At 36.4% G+C, this 22,897-nt stretch overlaps 1 protein-coding gene across 2 annotated transcripts in view; it reads left to right on the top strand.

The window, feature by feature from the left end:
• The window catches only part of FMN2 (formin 2), a 453,587-nt gene that overhangs the window by 382,483 nt on the left and 48,207 nt on the right, over positions 1-22,897 (top strand). For both annotated transcript variants that reach the window (XM_044003674.1, XM_044003673.1), the window contains one exon: positions 10,453-10,602. In XM_044003674.1, coding sequence (XP_043859609.1) covers positions 10,453-10,602 — 150 coding nt within the window. The remainder of the gene's footprint in view (positions 1-10,452; positions 10,603-22,897) is intronic.

The following is a 22,897-nucleotide window of genomic DNA, read 5'->3' as shown; positions in this document are numbered from 1 at the left end:
TTCATCTCTCCTTTGATTTCCACTAGTGAATGTTTGTACCTCTTTTACCAATTAGCCAATTCTGTTTTTAAGGTATTATTTTCTTTAATATTTTTGGTGCCTCTTTTACCATGGTGTTAATTGTCTTTCTAAATTGTTTTGCATTATTCTTATTTCTTTTCCCAATTTTTTCTTCTACCAATTTTATTTTACTTTAGAAATCATTTTAGCTCTACCAGAATTTCTTGTTGGGCTTTTGTACAATTCACTTTTTTTTCCTTTCAGACTTTTTGCTAATATATATTTTACATCAGTCTTCTTCTGAGTTTGTATCTTGATCTTCCTTGTAACCATAATATCTTTTTATGGTCAGGTTCTTATTTTATTATTGCTTGCTCATTCCAGCCTATTTCTTTACTTTTAACTTTATATAAAATTGTTCTCTGTTCTTAGCACAGGGGTTTGAAGGGAGCATTGTCCTAAGCTTCAGGCTTTTTGCACACTTCTATTTTCAGAGCTAGTTGGGGGAGTTTGGAGGTTTTGGTATTTCCAAAGTGGCATGATCAATGGAGAGGTATAGTCACTGCTCCCCTGATCCCTTGCTGGCACAAGCAATAGTGTTCCTCAAAGTTTCTTATCCCTTATGACTAAAGACATTCCTCTCTGCCCTGGAACTGTGACCCAGAAGTAGGTATATACAACAGAACTATCAGACTACTGCTGCTACTATTGCTACCACCAAGTCCCACAATTAAAGTTTCCTCCATACAGGCCATCCCTCATCCCTTGTCACAGACCTCTTTTTCTCACCTCTTAAGTTGTGTTGGGCTTTAAGAATGTTGTACCCTGGGGGCAGCTAGGTGGCACAGTGGGTAAAGCACCAACCATGGATTCAGGAGGATCTGAGTTCACATTTGACCTCAGACACTTGACACTTACTAGCTGTGTGACCCTGGGCAAGTCGCTTAACCCTCATTGCCCCACAAAAACAAAAACAAAACCAAGAATTTCATACCCTGCCCCTTTTGGGGCTCTGCTGCTCCAGAATTTTATTTGAGGTGTTATTTTAAAGTTGTCTGGGGGGGTAATGTTGGGAGAGCTCAGCTGAAGCACTTCCTCTACTCTGCCATCTTGCTTCCAAATTAACCTCTTAAGACTTCTGTTATTTTCAGATATATCGCAGTATCCTTGTCAGCAAAGGCAGCATGTATTAGTACAAAACCACTGCTTGACACTAGTTCTACAACTAAATAGTTGTGTTGCTTTAGGTGAGTCAAACAATATTATTGTGTTTCAGTTTCCTAATATCTCATGGAGATAAGAACAACTGATCTATCTATCTCATGTGGCATTTTGTCATTGTGACTATGATTTTTTTTAAAAAAAGAACTCATAATAATAGCACTTTAAGATTTACAAAGTACTTTGCAAATATTATCTCATTTTATCCTGACAACAATTCACTCTATTATTATCTCCATTTCATGTATGAGGAAACTGAGGCAAAGAAAGGTTAAATTTACTTGGCTAGTATAACACATCTAGTAAATACCCAAGATCAGATTTAAACTCCAGTCATCATCTCCAAGTCCAAAACTCTATCCAGTGTATCCATTAACTACTTCTAATATAAATGAACTTTTAAAAGTTAAAAGAGCAATAAACAGACATAAGGTATTAGTGTTGTCATCATTAATGTCATCATTATTTATATGAGGCCTGAGGATTTTGGTGATGACAGCTTACTTAACCTCAAACTTCTGTGCTCCCAGAGTCAATCCAAGAATAATAATCTTCATTGGTAATCCAAAATTGCCAAATGAAGATAATCATTGCCAACTCTATTGGGGGCAGAGCTCAGTTGCTAGTGAACAACAAGGCAGCCCAAAGGAAAGGCAGAAGGTAGCATATTTCAGGTGGGTCAAACCACAATCAACACTTTAACTCCCAAACCATCTCAGACCTTAGTGGAGTCACTAGAATCCTGAAAGCAAGAGCCTTGGGAATAACAGGGATCATAAATTATCCAAGCATTTGATATGCTCCCTTGCTTTCCCCTATCTGGATATTTTACCTCTATGGGCCCTCTCCTGGTTCTCTTCCTAATTTGGACCAATCCTTTCATACTTCTTAACCTTCCTCCCTTGTCCAAGGTTCTCTCTTTGTCTCTCTTCTTTTTTTTCTCTTAGTCATTTTCTCTTAGTAGTTTCATCCATTCTAATGACTCACTTCTTCCTTTATTTAGATGCCTCTGAAACACACACACACACCCCTTTATTCTCTCCTCAGAGTACTAGTCCTGTGTTTTATGAAGCCTACTAAAGAACTATTTCTGTATATCCCGCCATCGCCCCAAATTCACCATGTATACATCAGAATTCATAATTTCTCTCCTCTCAAACATTATTCCTCCAGCTTTTTTATCAGAATCATAGATTTAGAAGGGATCTTGGATTCTGTCATACAACCCTTAACTGAAGAATAATCCTGTCCACAATATAAACTACAAGTAGTTATCCTGACTTTTCCTAAAGACTTCTAGTGAAGGGGGGACCTGCCACCTCCAATTTGAGAGTCCTTTCCAATTATAGCCATTTTGATTTGAATACCCTTTGGAAGTTTTTCTTTACATCAAGCTTGTAGTTGCTTCTGTGTAACTTCCACCTATTGTACAACTAGTTGGCATGGTGGATGGAGTGGTGGGCTTGGAGTCAGAAAGATTCATCTTCCTGAGTTCAAATCTGACCTCAGACACTTGATAGCTGGGTGACCCTAGGCAATTCACTTTACCCTGTTTGCTTCAGTTTCCTCATCTATAAAATGAGCTAGAAATTGAAATGGCAAACCTCTTTAGTATCTTTGTCAAGAAAAACCCGGGACAACTAGATGGTGCAGTGGATAGAGCACTGGCCCTGGAGTCAGGAGTACCTGAGTTCAAATCCAGCCTCAGACACTTAACACTTACTAGCTGTGTGACCCTGGGCAAGTCACTTAACCCCAATTGCCTCACTTAAAAAAAAAAAGAAGAAAAAAGAAAAACCCAAAAGGGGTCACAAAGAGTGAAACATGACTGAACAACAGCAACAACAATTTCCATATATTATACTTATTTCCATATATTATACTCTTGAGCCAAGAAGCTACAACCTCTTCCACATGACAGAACACTTGAAGGCAAATATTATGTTCCTCCTAGCTCCTCTCTGTCCCAAGGTAAAATCATCCAGTTGATTCTCAGGTAGCATGATCTTGAGGCCCTTTACTATCATGTTACTCTCCTCTGGATATTCTCTTTTTATCTAGGTTCTTCCCAAAATGCTATGCTCAGAACTAAGTACAATACTACTACATATGCTGTCTGAACAGGACTCTTTAGTTCAGTTTATGGCACCACCACCTACTAGTTTCTAACCTTTTAAGTCATCTCCCCTCTCCCTTATTCTTCATATGTCCAATTACCTTCCAAATAAAGTTTAAACTCCTCATCCTGTCATGCAAGTCCCTGTACAATCTGTCTTCAACATACCATTTCCAGCCTATTTTCATATACTACTCATTCTTATATTCAACATTCTAGCTAATCTGGATTTCTTTCTCTTCTCCACTCTTCTCCTACCCTCTGCCATCTTGATTTGTCCTCATGCCATCTCCCATGATTGAAATGTGCTCCCTTAATCCCCTTCCTAAGCATTTACTTCTTAGAATGCCTCCTTCCCTCAAGGACCAATCAGTCCCAACACTCACAAAGCCTTCTCTAACTCTCTCTTTGCCCACTCCCATCTGAAACTAATCTTCCTCTTGAGAGTTTTCCTTAAACTCTATATACATCCTTTTATAGTACTCTCTAACTTGTATCTTAATTATCTGTGCATACAGGATCATAGATTTAGAACCAAAAGGTCATGGACCCTAACAGAAGAGGAAACAAAATCCCAAAGAAGCTAAATGATTTGCCCAAAGTCACATATCATTGTTCATTCTTCATTCTTGAAGAGGACCAATGAAATCCTGAGGATGATGTCTTGACTTGCACATGAATTAGATTTAAGTGAGGCAGAGCTGTGCAGTTATCAGCCTCACTCTCTCCTTCAGAGATGTCAGAATTCAGTGGAAAGACAAAGGTCAAGATAACTAGATATGGCCCAGGTTCACCAAGTTCACGTAGATATTACGGTAGCATGGCTGAGATTATAAGGTCCTTCCTTAAAGGCAGAGTCTCTTTTTTTTATTTCATTTTTGTATCTCCTACCCTATTTAGCATAAGGTTATATGGAAGAGAAAATTAACTAATAATCCATTCCTCCTTCTGCATAAACCTGAGGGCCTCATGAAGCATAAGCATGATCTAGATTTAGATGTGTGATATTTTTTTTGTTTTTATTTATAGAAATATTAGTGGTGAGTTTTATTTAGGGATTTTATTTTTGCAGGAAAACAAGTTCCTCATTTTTGTGAAATGAGGTGAATGGAGCTGATGCTTTACTACATTACCCCTTTTATGGTTTGTTAACTGCTATGAGAATACTAGGACCCTGAAGGTGTAAATAAAGTAGTCCATCATTTTAACGGAACAAAAATACCATTCTATCCTAATATAATTCTAAGACCCACTGATTTTCCGTTGCCTGGAGGGAAGTGGTTGGTATAAGAGTATTCTTTGTGCTCTTTAGCAAATGATGGACAACCACTGAAGGACTTTTAAATAATGAAGAAAAAACCTTTTATTTTCCTTTGTTGGAGCAATAAAATTTGTTACACTTAATATAAGTTTCTATTGGGGGGGGGAGAAGAAGGAGGTAAAAATGAGGAAGATGATTTAGGATTCCAAAAATTGCAGTTGCTTCTGGAAGGTTTTTACTGAAAATAAATCTTCTCTCTTGGGACCTTAGTTTGTTCTGAAGAATAATATTACAAAATCCAACGTTGCACAATAAAAAAGGCAAAAGCAAGGGAAGATTGATGATGATGATTCTTGGCAGTTCATTTAAACTGGTATGTTCACTTGGCCTTGTTTTTAATACTGAGATGCTTTATGTCCCTGTTTCTGCCTATATGAACTAAATTGAGTTAAACATGTACAATCCTAGCTCTATGCAAAAATCCTCATTCAGGGTCCTGTGATTCTTTGAATGATTAAGCAAGCAAGATAGTGAAATGGGAGATTGGGGAGAAAAGAGCAAAACAAAGATATTTAGAGTTCTTTGCAGACACATTCAAGAGAAAGTTGATTAAAATGAACTGTTAGCCAAATGAGAGGCCCAACTGATCTTAGATGCATTTAAAATAAATGACTTCCCAAGATCCCTAGCTCTTGGGGCCCCATCCACTAGCAGAAATATAGCAATGCCTGGATTAGTCTGATCTGCCACGTTAACAGCAGAACTAGAGAGGGAGGAACTTAGTCTCAAGGCCCCTTTGGCATCAGAATCAGTGGGAGAGGAAATTAATAAATGGTCTATTCCTCCCTGTGCATAGACTTGGGGGCCCCACAAAACATAAGAATGATTCAGATTTAGATGTGCGATAGTAGCTATATTTATAGCTATATATGAATTAGTGGTAAGTTTTGTTTTGGGGATTTTATTTTCATAGATGATAAATTTTGGTTTGGTTTTGTTGTTTTTTCCTTAATCCTTCATCTCACTTTTTTAGTCTAGCACTATTATTGTCTGAGTGCTGGCAAGTTAAGGGTCAGGGAACAAAGTTAAACCTGCATAGATCATTTTTGTTAATATTCATTTGTGATATGAATGAAAACCAATTGCTTTCCCTTCCCCTATATATCAAATAAGTGAGAGGGAATTACTTGGAATGGGTTACTTTAAATTTTATATTAGAATAGTAACAAAATAAATAACATGGCTGAATGGGAATGAGAAAAAACACTTTTTGGAACATCATTATTATCATCAAAACTAGCATTTATATAGCACTTTAAAGTCCACAAAGTGCTTTCCATATGTTAACTCAGTTTGATCCTCACTACAACCTTTTGAGGGAGGTGTTATTTATTATTCCCACTTTCCAGAGGAGGCTGATAGAGGTTAAGTAACTTGCCCAGATCTAGGAAGTGTGTAAGGTAGGATTCAAATTCATGTTTTGCTGACTCTAAGTCCTCTATCAATTGCACTACCTAGCTAACTGCATCTCATAATTTAAAAGTATTATTACCAAAGGGACCAATACTCTCTATTTTGCTATTCATTTACAGGAAATAGAAATCCCTCTTTACCTTTTTTTTTTAAATGTCCATTTTAAAGAGGTTCATGATTACATTAAGCTATGAGTAGCAACAATGGTAAAATAGAAGTTTCCCATGACCTATCCTGAAACAAATAAAAGAAATGGACTTCCAGATATCCTATACAATAAAGTGTTTCTCCAAAAGAAATGAGGGAAGCTGTCCTCCTCAAAATTAGAAAGGATAAGTATGCCACCTGCCTTATATGTCTTTATGATACCAGATTAAAAGGAAGAATTAGGAATCTGGTAGATGGATAAAGAAGGATACTATTCATTAATTCAACATACTCATAAGTGACTACTTCACATCAGACACTATACTGAACATTGATAATAAAAGACAAGATAAAGTTATCCTTTTTCTTAAACTTATATATTATCGGAGAAATGTATCTTGTTTTATTTTAAAGTATCTATAAATCTAAAGATGAATTTGAAATACTGATAAAATGCCGATAAAATCATAACATACATAGGATCTTACCTACAAAGATAGAATGGACTTTGATTTAATATCATGGGAGGAAGCATGGTGGAATGAAATAGGTTAGAGTTAAAATTTGGAGTTATAAAAAAGATTCAAAGCTTTATGTCTAGGGAAAATTCACTTAACTTCCCTCAGCATCAGTACATATCCTATGTTCTCCATTCCAACTTTCCAATTCTTTCTGTGAGAACTATAATCAAATCAACACTATTATTGTCTCTGGAAAAGGCATGTCAGGAAAGATTAATAATCATCTCAGGACTTCTTGAACCAAAGCAGCCTTCCTCAGCCAACACTGACCTAAATGTGTTATCTCCCCTAACTAGATTATAAGCTCCTTGAAGTCAGGGAATGTCTTGCTTTAGTTCTTAAGTCTCTAGCACAGGATTTGACATGTAATAAGTGTTCAATAAGTGATTTTTCATGCAATGATTCTTTCCTTCTTTGAAGTTTATTACTATCTACTCAAACCTAATGTATATTTCATTTGCCGTTTGAGTGATGCTCAATTTCAAAACTTTGAGACTCTAGTGTAGACTAAAGCTATACTACAACTAGAGTTGGAAAAATTTCCCTTGTTTTTGGAGAGAAGTTTGGCACTACTAAACGAACTTGGTAGTTTCCAAAGTCAATCCCACCTACTCTTCTCCTGTTCAACTGTGTCAAAACTCATTGTCTATTTGCAATAATATCTATATATTATTTATCTATCTCTGTGTGCATATTTTTAAAGAAAGGGAGGATAGAAGGAAGGAAAAAAGGAAGGAAGAAGTGAGGGAGGGAGAAAGAAAGAAAAGGGTGGAGGGAGAAATAAACTCTGGACTGTCCATTTGATGCCATATCAGTCTGTTCAAAAAGTAATTCATGACAAGTCAGAAAGCTATTTATACATTTGAGTTTTTGTGGCTATGGAACTCTTCCAAAAGGCTCTGGAATATTCCAGGGCTTGAAGAAATCAACACAATGACATTGGAAAATACAAGCATTTGGATGACTGGCTTTTTAGGGGATCTCTCCTGGGCTTGAACTCTACACCAGATATACTCTATCAAAGTGGTAATTATCTGATCTTAAAAGATTTTTAATGTCTTTTTTATTTCCTCCATAAGCATATTTAGAATACACATATTCTTTTTTTTAAAATTCTATTTATTTATTTTTGGTGAGGCAATTGGGGTTAAGTGACTTGCCCAGGGTCAGACAGCTAGTATATGTCAAGTGTCTGAGGCCGGATTTGAACTCAGGTCAGGTCCTCCTGACTACAGGGCCGGTGCTCTATCCACTGTGCCACCTAGCTGCCACCTAGAATATACATATTCTTGATGCTAAAAAGAGTTTACCATAAAAGTCAATGCAGATCTTTTCTATCTTTTGTATTTTTATTATTCTCCTTATAGTTTTATGTATGTGTGTACACATTTGTGTATATATAAACATATGTCTTAAATACCAGTAATCATTTAATTCTTTATCAGGCGAATCTTGATCCCCCAATTAATTTATATACTCTGATCCTTATTATAAAACTAGGCATTAAGATAGGGATCAAGGTTAAAATGATCATCTGTACCCAGCAATACCACTTTTGGCTCTTTTTCCCAAAGAGATCATAAAAAAGGGAAAAGGACCCACACGTACAAAAATATTTATAGCTGCTCTTTTTGTGGTGGCAAGGAATTGGAAATTGAAGGGATACCCATCAATTGGGGAATAGCTGAACAAGTTGTGGTATATGAATGTAATGGAATTCTATTGTGCTGTAAGAAATGATGAGCAGGAGGAGTTCAGAGAAACCTGGAAAGACTTGCATGAACTGATGATGAATGAGACTAGAAGAACCAGAACATTATACACAGTATCATCAATGTTATGTGTTGATCAACTGTGATAGACTAGATTCTTCTCACCAATCCAATGGTATAAAAAAGTTCCAAAGGACTCATGATAGAAAAGGCTCCCCAAATCAAGGGGGGAAAAAAGGAACTGTGGAATATGGATGCTGAGTGGACTATACTATTTCTTTTGTTTTTGGTGCTGTTGTTTTTCTTTTTTGAGGTTTTTTTCTTTTTGCTATGATTCTTCTCTTATAACATGACTAATGCAGAATATGTTTAATGTTATTGTACATATATAACCTATATCATATTACCTGCTATCTAGGGGAGGGGGGAGGTAGGGGAGGGAGTAAGAAAAATTTGAAATTGGAAATCTTATATAAAGAAATGTTGAAAAATATTGCTACATATAACTGGAAAATAATTTTTAAAAACCTTTTATTTAAATGTGCAAAAAGAGCATGGACAAAAAAATGATCATTTGTGAAGGACAAGAACAGAGGATTCTATATAGGGCTGGAAATTTGAAACAGCCAGTGAAAAGGCAAAAGGATGGCATTGAAGCAGATCACATTTAAAATCTGACCTTCTTCTTACACAGAGAACATTAGCAGGTCCTAGCTTTACTAACTATATAATTTTGGTGACTGTACTTTCAGTTAGGACCCCACAAAATGCCTTCAGTACTTTTTCTTCTAAGTATTTTATTTATTTAATACTGTATTCATTTTCTGATAAGATACCAGTGGGTCCTTTGTGTGTGTCCTAGATTTTAAGCTCCTAAGAGGCAGAATAAATTTCTACTTAGATTGAATAGAAGAGTTCAGCATCAAATATAGGTAGGATTTTGAAATATATTGTTGGTGAAAAATCTTCTTCCTTCTGAATGAATATATTTGCCAATACCTTGTTATTATGTTAGCATGTTATACAAATCAACACTTATCATACCAGGATTATATTAACTATATAAGAAGTGACACTAGTTACTTTTGTCATGAAAGTGATGGTTAAAGATTCACTGTTTGTGCTAATATAATGTAATATAAGGTCTGTTATGATCCATTATGTGAGAAATTGGGTAAACATTACTTGTGATGCCTTGTTTTGCTTCTCATCGGGACACTGGTAAAACTAACACTGTATGTTGATATGAACACATAATATGAATGAAAAAAGCATTTAATAAGATTATTACTATGTGGGGGAAGCATTATGCTAAGCCCTAGGAATACAATAGTACATGGGGAGACAATTTCCATCCTCCAGACATTCCGCCCAGTGGCCAAGGAAGTAGATTTTGGTTATAAAAGTTAGAAGGATGACAAGTAGAGCCATAGGACAGGAGACTGACCCACCCTTTCCAAAAAAAATCAAAGTATTGCTTTTATTTTAGCTCTAGAACTGGAAAGAGGATAGGCAGGTGGAGGGTAGACTAACTACTACAAGTTGTCTGATGAAAAGTTGACTGAGGTGTAAGTACTACGTTTGGGGTAAATCTCCAAAATTATATTGGTTTGGGGAATTGTATGGAGGGAAAGATTTTTTTCCTATTTTTCTCAAGTTGACTTCAGATCTTAATACCAGAGTATTTTTCTAAGTTTCACATGAACATTTATTTTGAAAATTCCAAGTAACTAGTGGTGGTTGTCAGCAGATGGGAGGTGCTTTGCAGCTGTCACCTACCACCTCTATCCAAGTTTCTGAGATCAGAACGTAGTAGAGCTACTACTGTTGGTGTTTGAAGTGTTTTAGTGTTCTTGGTGGTTAAAAAAAAAAAGAAAAGAAAAAAGGACTATGCGTGAATGAAATCAGTGTTTGGATGAAGAAAGAATACCCCATATTGAAAAGTAATAGAAATGTTGCTACTTTTGTGTATATAAAATGTGTGTATGTGTTTTTTGACAGCTTTTTGGAAACTACAGCCTATTTCTTCATGAAACCAAAAATGGGAGAGAAGGAAGTGTCCCCAAATGTTTTCTTCAGTCTCTGGCATGAATTCAGTTCTGACTTTAAAGATTTCTGGAAAAAAGAGAACAAACTTATTCTCCAAGAAAGGTATGTTATTTTCATTTGAACAAAGACATTTAAAAACTGTTATTTTATTAGGTGTGACATCACCAAGTTTGCCAGCTTTTATAGGCTTGAAAACTGAATGATTCTTTACAAGGAGTAGCCTAAGAGGGCTAATGAAAGTTGCCAAAAGGTAGAGATGAGGAAGGTCAGGGGATAGGAAAAGCCAGGATGCTACTGTGGAGTAACTGAAATGAAGACTCGCCTGGATACTAGTCTGGGCAGGGGGAAAGGGAGAGGAAGGTGGAGGGGGGGAGGTGGAGGGGAGAGCCAAAACATCCCTACAATGAGTTAGTTGTGAGAAGGAATCAAGTTTAGGTGATAAAACACTGATGGAATTTGATAGTGGAAGATAAGCTCAGCTCACTATAAATCAATGCAGAAAGATTTTAGGAATATTATCTTTAGGGAGATTATCTGGCAGTTTTTGCTTCAACAGTATAACCTTCAAGGTTTACATTTCAAAATTAGTCTGAAGATCATGAAAAGCATCATTGACCAATGATTTTATAATTTTGTGACCCTTTTGTCCTGTACAGTATTTACTAGAATAACTCTTTGGGGAGTGAGAAGGAGGGAAAGTGGTTCTATGTGAACATAGGAAATAAAATACAGGTCAATGAGTATATGAAATCACTGAGGAGCCCTTCTGTTCACATGCAGCCTTATTCAATACTGAGTCATGAAGAAACCTAGACCTCCCAGTGTTATATCCAGAAATAGCTGTGTCTTGTGGGAAGGAACAAGGGAAACCTAATATGCCCTATACAACCAAACCAAAATACCAAACCACTTAGTGTGCTTTCTAACAACTCTCTACCAACAGTGGCTTTGCCTGAAATCTCTAGAAAACTTGCAGCATCCCAGTGGACCTTGTTCATCAGTACTACAGAATTCCCTAATGCTTTGCTTGCTTGAAACAACAATCATCCACTAAATTTTCATTTGTAAGGAGACTTTAAGACATCACTTTACATCAGTGGGAACAAGCAATGAAGATGCTATATATTTCTGTTACAGAAAGAATCTTGCACTTTGATGTGTAATAATATATTTACTTTGGAGGAAAGGTAAATGTGAAAAATAATTGGGATGGGTTGCAAAAAGCATCCAAAGGAAAGAAAGAAAAATTAAGTGATAACTTTAAGATAAAAAAACAATCTAAACCAATTCATAGACTAATACATGACGGAGTTTTAATCACAAGGTTTTATAGATGAGAGAGAAAAGAGCAATTAGGAATATTGACTAAATAGTAATCATAATGCCTTGAATTATTCTACATTTCCTAATAAGATTAGAAGCCATATGATATAGGGGAAGATAAATTCATAAAAGTTTAAAATCAGATAAAAGAATTTCAGAGTTTGTTGAAAGTGGAAGTGGGAACCTATTTGAATGCACTTTTGCCCTCAGGGGGTCTGCTACTAGACCCAGATGTCATCACGAATGGTACAGCTCATTTTAATATGGACCACCCTTATGTCATGTCAATCAGTGGAGATGAATGATGCTAGCCAATTAGCTTTGATCAGTGTGTAATAGCCACATCTATTGAAAGAGGAAAAGAGGCCTATTCTAGGTCACATGCTAGGCAAGAAAGCCTGACTGGTTGGGAAACTCTCTCCTCTTTAGGTAATGTAGGGCTTCTGAACTCTGCTTGGGGCTCTCTCTTAGAGACAATATGGTGCTGGGGGGGTTTTGACTTGTGTTAAATGAGGTCAATGCTCTTCTAACATTTAATATGATTTAATAAAATATTACTACCTAAAAAAAAAAAAAAGAAAAGAAAGTAGAAGTGAGACCCTTGCAGATGATGACAAGATCAATGGTACAACCATCTCTGCGTGTAGCTGAGGTACAGTAAAGAAGTTGTTTTGGGGAATTGTCTAAATTGAGGAATTGGGAAATTACAGTTTTTGAAAGATCTGTATAGATCTACATAGAAAGTTATGGATATGTGTGTGTATGTGTGTAGATGTAGACGTAGATGTTGAAGTCCCTTGTTATGAGTGCAGGAGATGAAGCAGTGAGGAAGACTATAGGCATGGAACTCATTGAGGAAAAAAAGAGAATGTCCTAAAGGTAGATAAGTAATTGCCACAAGAATCTAGAAGTGCCAATGTGGAGTAAGTAGTGTTCTCCCACTGAAACAAGTGAGTCGGGGGTATAAAAGTAGACTCACCCAGTAGTGGAATAGGTGACAACAGAAGCAATGTCATCAGAAGGGAGCCACATCTCAGTGAAAAGACAAATCATGGAAAGAACAAGAAGAGGATTAAAATTAAAGTGAGTTTGTCAATTCTGAACCAGTCATTCTGGAGGGGTTTTGTACATCCATAGCTAGTCAGGAATTCAGAATCCCTGGAATGGGATATGTAAAGTATAAAGATGTGTGAGTATATTAACCATGGAGGAGTGAGTCCAGTAAGAATATTGGTAGCTGAAGAAAGGTCTGTAAATATAATCATGTGATTAACTCATTCCAATGCTTTCCTGGAGGTCTAACCTCCTAGAAGGCAATCAGGATCAGGAGAAAGTAATGGGAACCTAGTTTTTCCTTGCTTGACATGGAAGAAAGACATGGTTGGGAAGAGGGACAAACATAGAAGGAGTATTGTCCAGGCTCTAGTCTGCACTGGAAAAGGCCTAGGAGGATTCAGAAGCACATAGGTTGGGGGGGACACTGAGAAGGAAAGTCACAAGACAGGTGCCCCTGATGTTGTCCTAGAGTTGACTTGTGAGACGGCCTTAAGGAAGGAGAAGAAGTTGGGGGTCTCGTGTTTATATACAGGAAATTGAATCATGGCTATGTCAGGTGACTTTCCACAAATAGAACTTGTCATTGTCAAGATTACAAATAGGAAAAGTTTGTTTTTAGTGTTTCCAGCCTTCACATTCTTTATTTGTCATATGACCTCCATCCCACAATAACTACTCCCTGACCTTCTCCTAAATGGAATACCCTCATGACCTCTAGAGTTCCATATCAAAACATGGTATCAGGAAAGGGTCTGAAAATCATTAAGTCTAAGGTGAAAGAAATTGAAGAAAAAAAGCGTGAAGTGCTTCTGATCTTCCTGAATAACTAGTGCCTACAACATGCATGGCACTGGGAATACAAAGGCAAAAATCAAAAGCATTTCTGCCTGGAAGGAATTTTCATTTTTCTAAGGGGAAAAAATATGTAATAGATAAGACAAGATCATTTGAGAAGGGAAAGAGGACTAACAGGTGGTACTGTCTGTAAAGTCCTCTTTAGGAGAGGACAAGTTAGCTTGGCTTTGAAGGAAGCTGGGGACTCTAAGGGGTAGAGGTGAGGAAGGAATGCATTCCAAATTTGAGGGCCAGCCTGGGAACATTTGTGAAGTTAATTGGGCTATACTCTAGAGGTCAAACAGGAACATTTTCACTTTAAGAAGGATCAAAATCTGAAGCTAAAGAAATTAAGTTTCCATGCTAGAATTCCAGATATTAGCTAGAGGATGGAAGTATATTTTTTGTTACTGTTCTTGTTCGGCATTTCTGAAATCTTTGAAATTACCCCATCGAAATAGTCACCTATTGCTTTCTCTATGGTGTTTATGTTAGCTTAGTGCCTATTTCTGGGAAAAGACTGAGATTTTTAAATGTCCTGGGCAAAGCTCCTTAGTACTAGCTATAACTCATACATAACATGTGCTTCACTAAAAAGAATTCCAAACATGATGTTATCTATCAATAATATTTCAATGTTTTATGAAATCTTAGGATATCGATATACCAAGAGCCAGTTTTCCTAAAGTTGCACAATGACTATTTCTCTTTAATTGGTTTTCTTCGATGCTTCTTTCTGGATTTGGCATGCTGACAAGCTTGCCACAGGCTTTTAAGTTCCCACTTTTTGGGAGTACCTGAATTGCAGATTTCCTGGCAAATGTTCCTAATGACATTAGTTTGAGCCAGGCAGGAGAAAGTTGGAGGAAGATGGCTTTGCTTGTTAACTTTTGACCTCAGATATTTATTAACCATGCAACTCTGACCAAGTCAGTTAACCTTTGCCTGCCTCAGTTTCTTCAACTATAAAATGGGGTTAATAATAGCACCTATTTCCCAGGGGTGTCATGAATATCAAATGAGATAATATTTGTAAAAGACATAGCACATTGCCTGGCACGTGCTTAATACATCCTTGTTCCCTTATGCCCCAATGCATCCCTTGCAATATATTGCTAATTTTGGCCCCATCATTAACCAGCTACTGTGAGAAAGAAAACCATATGACTGAAGTCATACTTTTTTCAAAAATGTTCCATTTTCTGTAAGTTCCACAAATACTTTCTGCACTTGGCAGCTAGAAGGACATTTCTTTAAAGTTCTTAATGCCCTAGACCTTTTTATTGATACTGTCAAGGCCCTATAAATGTGTATAGAATTGTATGATGATTAACAGGGGAAATTATATTCTGTTCTTTAGCAAGTTCTTTCCCTTTTATTTATTTGATACATTTTTCAAATCACCAGGGACCACTTTGTGACATTTTTCCACTTTTATATTTTTTTATTGTTTAACTTTCTCTTCTCTCCCTTCCTTTTTTTTTGCGAGGCAATTGGGGTTGTGACATGCCTAGGGTCACACAGCTAGTAAGTGTCAAGGGTCTAAAGCGGGATTTGAACTCAGGTTCTCTTGAATCCAGCACTGGTGCTCTATCCACTGTGCCACCTAGCTGCCCCTCTCCCTTCTTTTCTACTAAATTATAAGTCCCTTAAGGTCAGAGACCATGTCTAAAACTTCTTTATATACTTTGGCATCCCTGGTATAGTCCCTTGTCCATGGTAAATACTTACTACATGTTTAGTGATTTAAGAAAGTCACAAGGCAGTTTTGTACTTTGTACATCCCTTTCATACATGTGATAAATGTAGTGCAACTATTATTACACCCAGTTTAGAGATGAGAATACAAAGGGTGTACATGATCACATTGTTGTGGTTTTTGGTCCTTCGGATTTGAAGAAATTCAATGACAGAATGATGGGGTCAAGACACAATGTGTCCGACTGTGGCTGATCAAATCAGTATGAGCTTAGAATGCTCTACTACAGGTTGGACACAAATAGTCCATTTGAACATTTGGAATGGAGATGTCTCTGGATTTGCAAATTTCATGTTTCCTTTGTGCTACTGCAATTCTTTGCTCATAGAACAGAGCACCTTCTTTGATGCAAGCATGCCATGCTGGGTAGTCCTGTGCTAACATCTCACATGTCTTGCAATCAATGAAGTCACATAGTTCATACGTACCTGACATGGGATTAGAAAGCAAAACGCTCAAAAGTTGTAGCATACTATTAGAGATTTATCTGAAAGTGAGGCCTTGTTCACAGAATGGAATAATTTTCATTTTGTTTCCGTTTAATCATTTCTCAGTAATTTATGATTCTTACTGACCATTTGGGGGTTTTCTCGGCAAAGATACTGGAACATTTTGCCATTACCTTTTCTGGCTCATTTTTAAGATGAGGAAACGGAGGCAAGCAGGGTTAACTTACTTGCCCAGGGTCACATAGCTAGTAAGTGACTGAGGCCATATTTTGTCAACAGTCAATCACAACTTGACAAAACTTAAGTGAAAACTAGGTTTGTTACAAGAGAAATTAATGTGCATGTGGAACCCAAAGAGTTCATAATCCATGCAGAGTTAGGTCTACCTGACTCTTGGCCCAGCATTCTATCTATTACACCAACTTTCTTCAAGCTAATGTTGCCATTTATATGTATGTTTTGCAGGTATTGCTGGGTGAGATTAATTATGATATCTGTGATTTTATGTTTTAAAACCTACCTTCTTAAACTGTGGATCATGACCCCATATGGAATCAAGTAACTGAATGTTGCAGTTGCAAAAAATTGGCAATAGGAAAAGGTCATATATACCTATTTTATGTGCCTATATACTCGGGGTCATGTAAAAATTTCTTGGGTGGAAAGGGGTCACTAGTGGAAAGAGTTTAAGCTCTGTTCTAAAGAACTTTTTAAAGGCAAGTACACATCTTCATCTGCTTTGCCACTTATTAACTTGTAGACTTGCATGAAACACTTGGAGTTTCAATCAGTCAGTGAGTGATTATGAATCACAGCTACTATGCTAAGTGCTAGGGATACAAAGAAAGGCAAAAGAGTCTCTTGTCCTTAAGGAATTCACATTCTTATGAGGAAGACAATATTAAATAACCAGGTACATACAGTATCTACAGAGTATATGGGAGAGAACCTAAAAGGAGAAGGGGAACAAGCAATGGCCTTTTATAAAAGGTATGATTTCAAATGAGCCTTGAAGGAAACCAGAAAAACTAAAAGGTAGAAAGTCAGAGGGAGACCAAGGCAGATAACCAGTGCAGAGTTCTGGAGATAGAGTGTTAGGTAGGCAGAACAGCGAGTAGCCCAGTATAGCAGCTTGGAGATGTAAGAAGACTAGAAAGGGAGGAAGGAATAATGTTATAAAAAGCCAAACAAAAGATTTAATATTTGATCCTGGAAGTAGTAGGGAAAAGACCCCATGCTTTAAGAAAATTGTTTTAGGAAAATCACTTTAGCATCTGAGTAAAGGATGTATTAGAGTGTGGAAAATCAATAAGATCAAATAAATTGAAATGATGGTCTGAACTGGAGTGCTCACTGTGTATCTGGAGAGAAGGAAATCTATACAAGAGAAGCAGTATTCGGAAAAGCAAATAATGTATGGTGACAGATTGAATATTTGGGTGAATGAAGAGTGGAGTGATGTGGCTGCAGTTCTAAGCCTGGCTGACTTGGGGGGTGGTGAGGCCATCAATACTAATAGGGAAATTGTGAAGAAGGAAGGGATTTGAGGAAAATATAATGTATTTCTGTTTGGGGCATGCTAAGTTCACTTATAAGACACTTAGTTTAAAGTAACCAGAAGTTTAGTGAGGTAGCACTGGAACTAAGGAGAGAGATGAGGGCTCGTTGTGTAACCTGGAAATTGTCTACACAGAGAAGACAACTGAACCCCAGGGAGCTAAGATCACCCAATGAGATAGCAGAGGAAAAGGAAGAAAGATCAACAAAGAGCCTTGAGGGATACCCACAGTGTATATGACCTGGGTGAAGATTTAACCAAGGAGATTGAGAAGTTCAGACAGGTAGGAGGAGAAAACAAGGCAAGAACACTGCCATGAAAACCTAGAAAAAAGAAGGCATCCAGGAAATGGTGTCCAAGTGTCATATGCTGCAGAAGTTGAGAAAATGCCATTAAGTTGTGCAATTTAAAAAATCACTGGCAATTTTGGAAGATTTAGAAGATAGGCAAGAGAAAACATAAAGGCAATTGAGAGTGGAGGTGGCTTTCTCAAGTTTAGTCATGAAAAGGATAAGTGATGTAGGAATATACTTCATAGGAATGGCTGGAACAAGTGGGGAGTTTGTTTTTTAAAGTAGATATCAGTTTTATCAGATTGCTTGGGGAGGTGGGAGGGAAAGAAGGGAGAGAGAAAAATTTGTAATTCAAAATTTTATAAAAAATGAATGTTCAAAATTGTTTTTACATGTAATTGGAAAAAATACTATTTACATTAAAAATAATAAAAAGTTCCCTGAAAAAAATAAAAATAAATAAATAGATAGATAGATAGATAGATAAATAGATAAATAAAGGAGATATGAGCATGCTTGTAGGCAGAACAGAAAGATTCATTATATGGAGAAAGACTGATGGTTAGTTAAAGGGATAATGTGCCTGATGAAATGGTATTCTGCTAGAGCGGGACTTACTTTACTGCAGGCTCAGACACTGTTAAAAACAAAACTTGGACCCACAATTGCCTGAGTTTGGGGCCAGTTCCATGTTTCCTACGAGATGTGGCCTTTCCTTTGCAGATATTAAAGTGGAATAATTAAATAATTTCTAGTCCTGGTTTTTCTCTGCTTTAGGGCTGTTGGAAGTAGGGGGGGGGAATTGCTTCTACCTCTGTCATGGTTTAGGAAACAAGACAGAACTATGTACAATAATTTATCTTTTTATTTTTTTCAGCCAAAACATTGAAAAAATAAAGGACCTTAAAAATAAAACTTTGAGGCTCAATGTTATTATAATAATTAATGAAGGGGGTTATTCTACCTTTTGTTCAGCTCACTGGATTTTTTTATTCACTTTCCTAGAACTGTAGCAAAAGAGAATATGATGATCTTAAGCAGATAATTTTTACTAGTCTGTACAACTCTAATACCATAGGTCTTTACTTCTTAAAATGTGGAAACAAAACAAACAAAAAACAATCTGATTGCTCTTCCTCTTCCCTTTGCCTTCCTTCCTGGAACCTATTCCTTACATCTTACAGTAGATACTCCCTCAAGTACTTAGAGTCCAAGGGAAAGTGTGCACAAGCTTAGAGAGCACATGTGGAAATAGAGTAACTTATAATTCATAGGACAACTATTCTTGGTACCCTCAAGATGTTTCCCTTAAGCATGGTGTAGATTTTCTGTGAGGTTCCTAAAAAAAGGTGTTGAAACTGCCTTTCCTCATTGCCTTCAGTTCATTTTCAGCTTCAGATGCCACTGTTGCAAGCCACTGCTGTCCTAACTGCGGGGCCAGGTACACGGAAGAAAAAAGTCCAAATTCTCCAGTTCCCTGAAGGTCATAAAGTCTTTCTCTAAGTGAAGAGTGGGATGAGTGAGGGGAGGGGTGAGAAGGAAAGAGACTGAAACTAATGTGCTCTCCTCACTGCCCCTACCCCAAGCAATACCTCTAGAGAGATTGGTGGGAAGCTACTCTATAGTAATGGATACTACAGTCTCTTAAATAAGCTTAGATAATTAGCTAGGCTGACACGCCTCCCCCTCCCCTTACACTTCTCCCTCTCTTAGTTTACCTAGACCTGACCTTGCCTCTTCTTTAGCTTTGTTTTCATCTTCAGGTTTATCATCAATTCCCAGAACTTTGATGACTTTCAAAAGTCATATGTGTCCAGTTTAATATTTAGGATAGGAACTGGCTCCATAGGGAAAGGAGGCAAATAGAATGGAAGGTTAAATCAGGCAGGTGATGTTTTCATCCAATACAGGTTACTGGAGTGTTTTACAGTATTAAAAATTTAATTGGAAAGGACACTGGAATAATTATTAATGAATCTGTTCATCTTTCATGTTATCTTCATGATTTTATGCATATCGGGTATTTAAAAATTTGTAAAGGGTCTATAGTAATGTTTCTACTGAAATCAAAATGATTTTAGGAGGTAAACATGGAATGCATTATTAACCTTATGTAAAGATACCATTCCAAATTTAGAAGCAATCAACAAAAGCAAGCTACTCATATATCAATAAGTACAAATATGACCCTACATAAAACCATAAACTTCCATGAGTCGTTGCCTGTTTTTAAGCATAGATTAACTTGGATAAGATAGTAACAAAAATGTCCTGTTTGCTTACATGTCCCCTTTTAAACCTTTTTATTTTTTCTGACTGTATCGCTTTAATTAATATTATTGTTGTTATTCTGTGCATGGCTATAGTGAGGACCTATATTTTTATTAACTTTATTTTGTACAAAACCCAAGAATGTAGCATTTTTAAATGGCATGTTCATTAATATCTGGGTGTTTAAAGCCCAAATTTAGATGAACTCTGAAAGTTTTGAATCTTCATGTGGTACTAAATGAAATAAGATAAAAGACAATGAATGAGCTTCCACTTCTATACTATAGTGCCTTATTTCAGTTGCAGCATGTCTTTGGAATGTTCTTAAGGAGTTGTGCAGGTAGGAAACACTCTAGCCAATGTAGAGTATGAATAAAAGATTTTAGTCATATGTGCCTTTTATTAGTGCCTCTCAAAATATCCTGGTATGACTTGGTGAAAGCTGAAAATGACCACTTGATTCTGACATTAAACACACTGCTTAATGATTCTCTAAAGGAGAAAAAGCAAAAATTTTTTGGAAGTTCAATTGTAGCTTTTGGGAAACTTATGGAGTTTAGGGAGACTTCAAGCCAAACTGGTAATTTCTTGAGCAGTTGATAGTATCCAAATTCCTAAATGAATATTGTGTCATGTTATAAATCAAGTATGATGAATATTTTATGAATCTGATAATCATTACTATTACAAAATAAGATCACCAAAAATAAGTCCTGGAATTTATCTAATATACCATCATTGAAACAGTGTCCATTCTTGTAGAGAGCCACTGAGTTGGGTGAGTAGGTCTGGCAGAGCAAAGCATGATATAGACCCTTGGACCCAGTCAGGAGACTTTAGTTGAAATCCTGCTTAGCTCCTAAAAAACTGTGTGACTTGGGTAACTCCAACTTAGTGAGCCTCAGTTTTCCGATATATAAAATTGGAATAATCATAATAATTAAAATAATTATAATTTTACCACCTACTTTACATAGTCATTGTTAGATAGGAGATAATTTATATTTAGTTCTTAGAAAACCTTGAACAACTATTTAAATGTCAGTAAACATTACTATTGCTACTAGTACACTATTTCAGGATACCCAAGTAGCCAGATACCAAGATGGCTTTTGTTTGCTTATTAGGAGGGAAAACTATGCAACAGAGAGATTTCTGAAACTTATAAGAAGATCTTTAGACAGTATGACTTATCAGACAATTGCTGAGGAGCTACAGAAGTAAACCAATTGAAGGAATATGTATCAAAGAATCCCTGATTCTTTGAACAAAGGCTTTAGGGCAATTCAAAGTTTGATAAAGACTTGCAAGTGTGCTCTGTCAGCATCAGTTGCAAATCCAAACAATCTTCTCCGTATGAGGGCAATGGGAAAAAGAAATTGGCAACAATGTGGTTATATCACTCACACTGCTATATGCCATTTGATATGGCAATAAGGCTATGCAAGGTGTCTCAAAATTCTTAGTGCAGTTTTAAGCTTTAATAGTAATGTATATATCTGTTCAATTCAGTATTATGACTCAAAGTTGGACTACAAAGTATAGATAAGTAATATTTTTGCCAAAAAATAAAGTGGTGATCAGGGGAGAGAAATGAAAATATGAAAGGTAGACACGGGCCCATGTTGGAACTAGTAGTTTACTTATTTACTTTATTCAGATTTACTTTTTTTTTAATTATTTATTTTAATTATTTTTCCACTTACATGTAAAGATATTTTTTTGAGTTCTCCCACCCTCTCTTCCCTCCTCCCTCCCAAGAACAGCAAGCAATTTGATATAGGTTATACATTACAATCATGTTAAATATATTTCTACATTAGTCATGTTTTAAGACAAGAATCAGAACAAAAGGGGAAAAAGCACAAGAAAGAATAAACAAGAACAATAACAAAAAAGTAAAAACAAAAGTGAAAATAGTATGCTTCAATCTGCATTCAGACTTCATAGGTCTTTTTCTGCATGTGGAGAGCATTTTCCACCATAAGTCTTGGTATTGTCTTGGATCACTGAATTGCTGAGAAGAGTTAAATCTATCACAGTTGATCATCACACAATGCTGTTGATACTGTGCACAATGTTCTCTTGGTTCTGCTCATTTCACTCAGCATCAGTCCACTTAAGTCTTTCCAGGTTTTTCTGAAATCCATCTGCTTATCATTTCTTATAGCACAATAGTATTCCATGACATTCATATACCACAATTTGTTTAGCCATTCCCCAATTTATGGGTATCCCCTCAATATCCTGTTTTTTTGCTACCACAGAAAGAGCAGATATAAATATTTTGGCATATGTCAGTCCTTTTCCCTTTTTTATAATCTCTTTGGAAGAAAGACCTAGTAGTGGTTTTGCTGGCTCAAAGGGTATGCACAGTTTTAGAGCCTTTTCCGCATGGTTCCAAATTGCTCTCCAGAATGGAAGGATCAGTTCACAGTTCCACCAACAGTGCATTAGTATTCCAATTTTCCCATATCTTCTCCAGTATTTATCATTTTCCTTTTTTGTAATTAGCCAGTTGGATAGGTGTGAGATGATACCTCAGAGTTGTTTTAATTTGCATTTCTATAATCATTAGTAATGAGAACATTTTTTTCATATGGCTATAATAGCTTTAATTTCTTCATCTGAAAACTGCCTGTTCATATCCTTTGACCATTTCTCAATTGGGGAATGACTTGAATTCTTATATATCTCATTTGGTTCTCTACATACTGATAAAGCTAAAATTCTAGCTAGTCTGTCTAAAATATCTAATGAGTGGTCACCAATAAATTATAAGCTTTAGCAAGAGTTAGGCTTTTTAGCATTTATTAAAGAGAATAAGAATTTGGTAAAGAGAGAAGAAAAGGCC

Source organism: Dromiciops gliroides, chromosome 4, assembly GCF_019393635.1.
Source record: "Dromiciops gliroides isolate mDroGli1 chromosome 4, mDroGli1.pri, whole genome shotgun sequence".
NCBI lineage: Eukaryota > Metazoa > Chordata > Mammalia > Microbiotheria > Microbiotheriidae > Dromiciops > Dromiciops gliroides.
The sequence above is the reverse complement of the archived record's forward strand: the minus strand, read 5'-3'. Positions and strand labels throughout refer to the sequence as shown.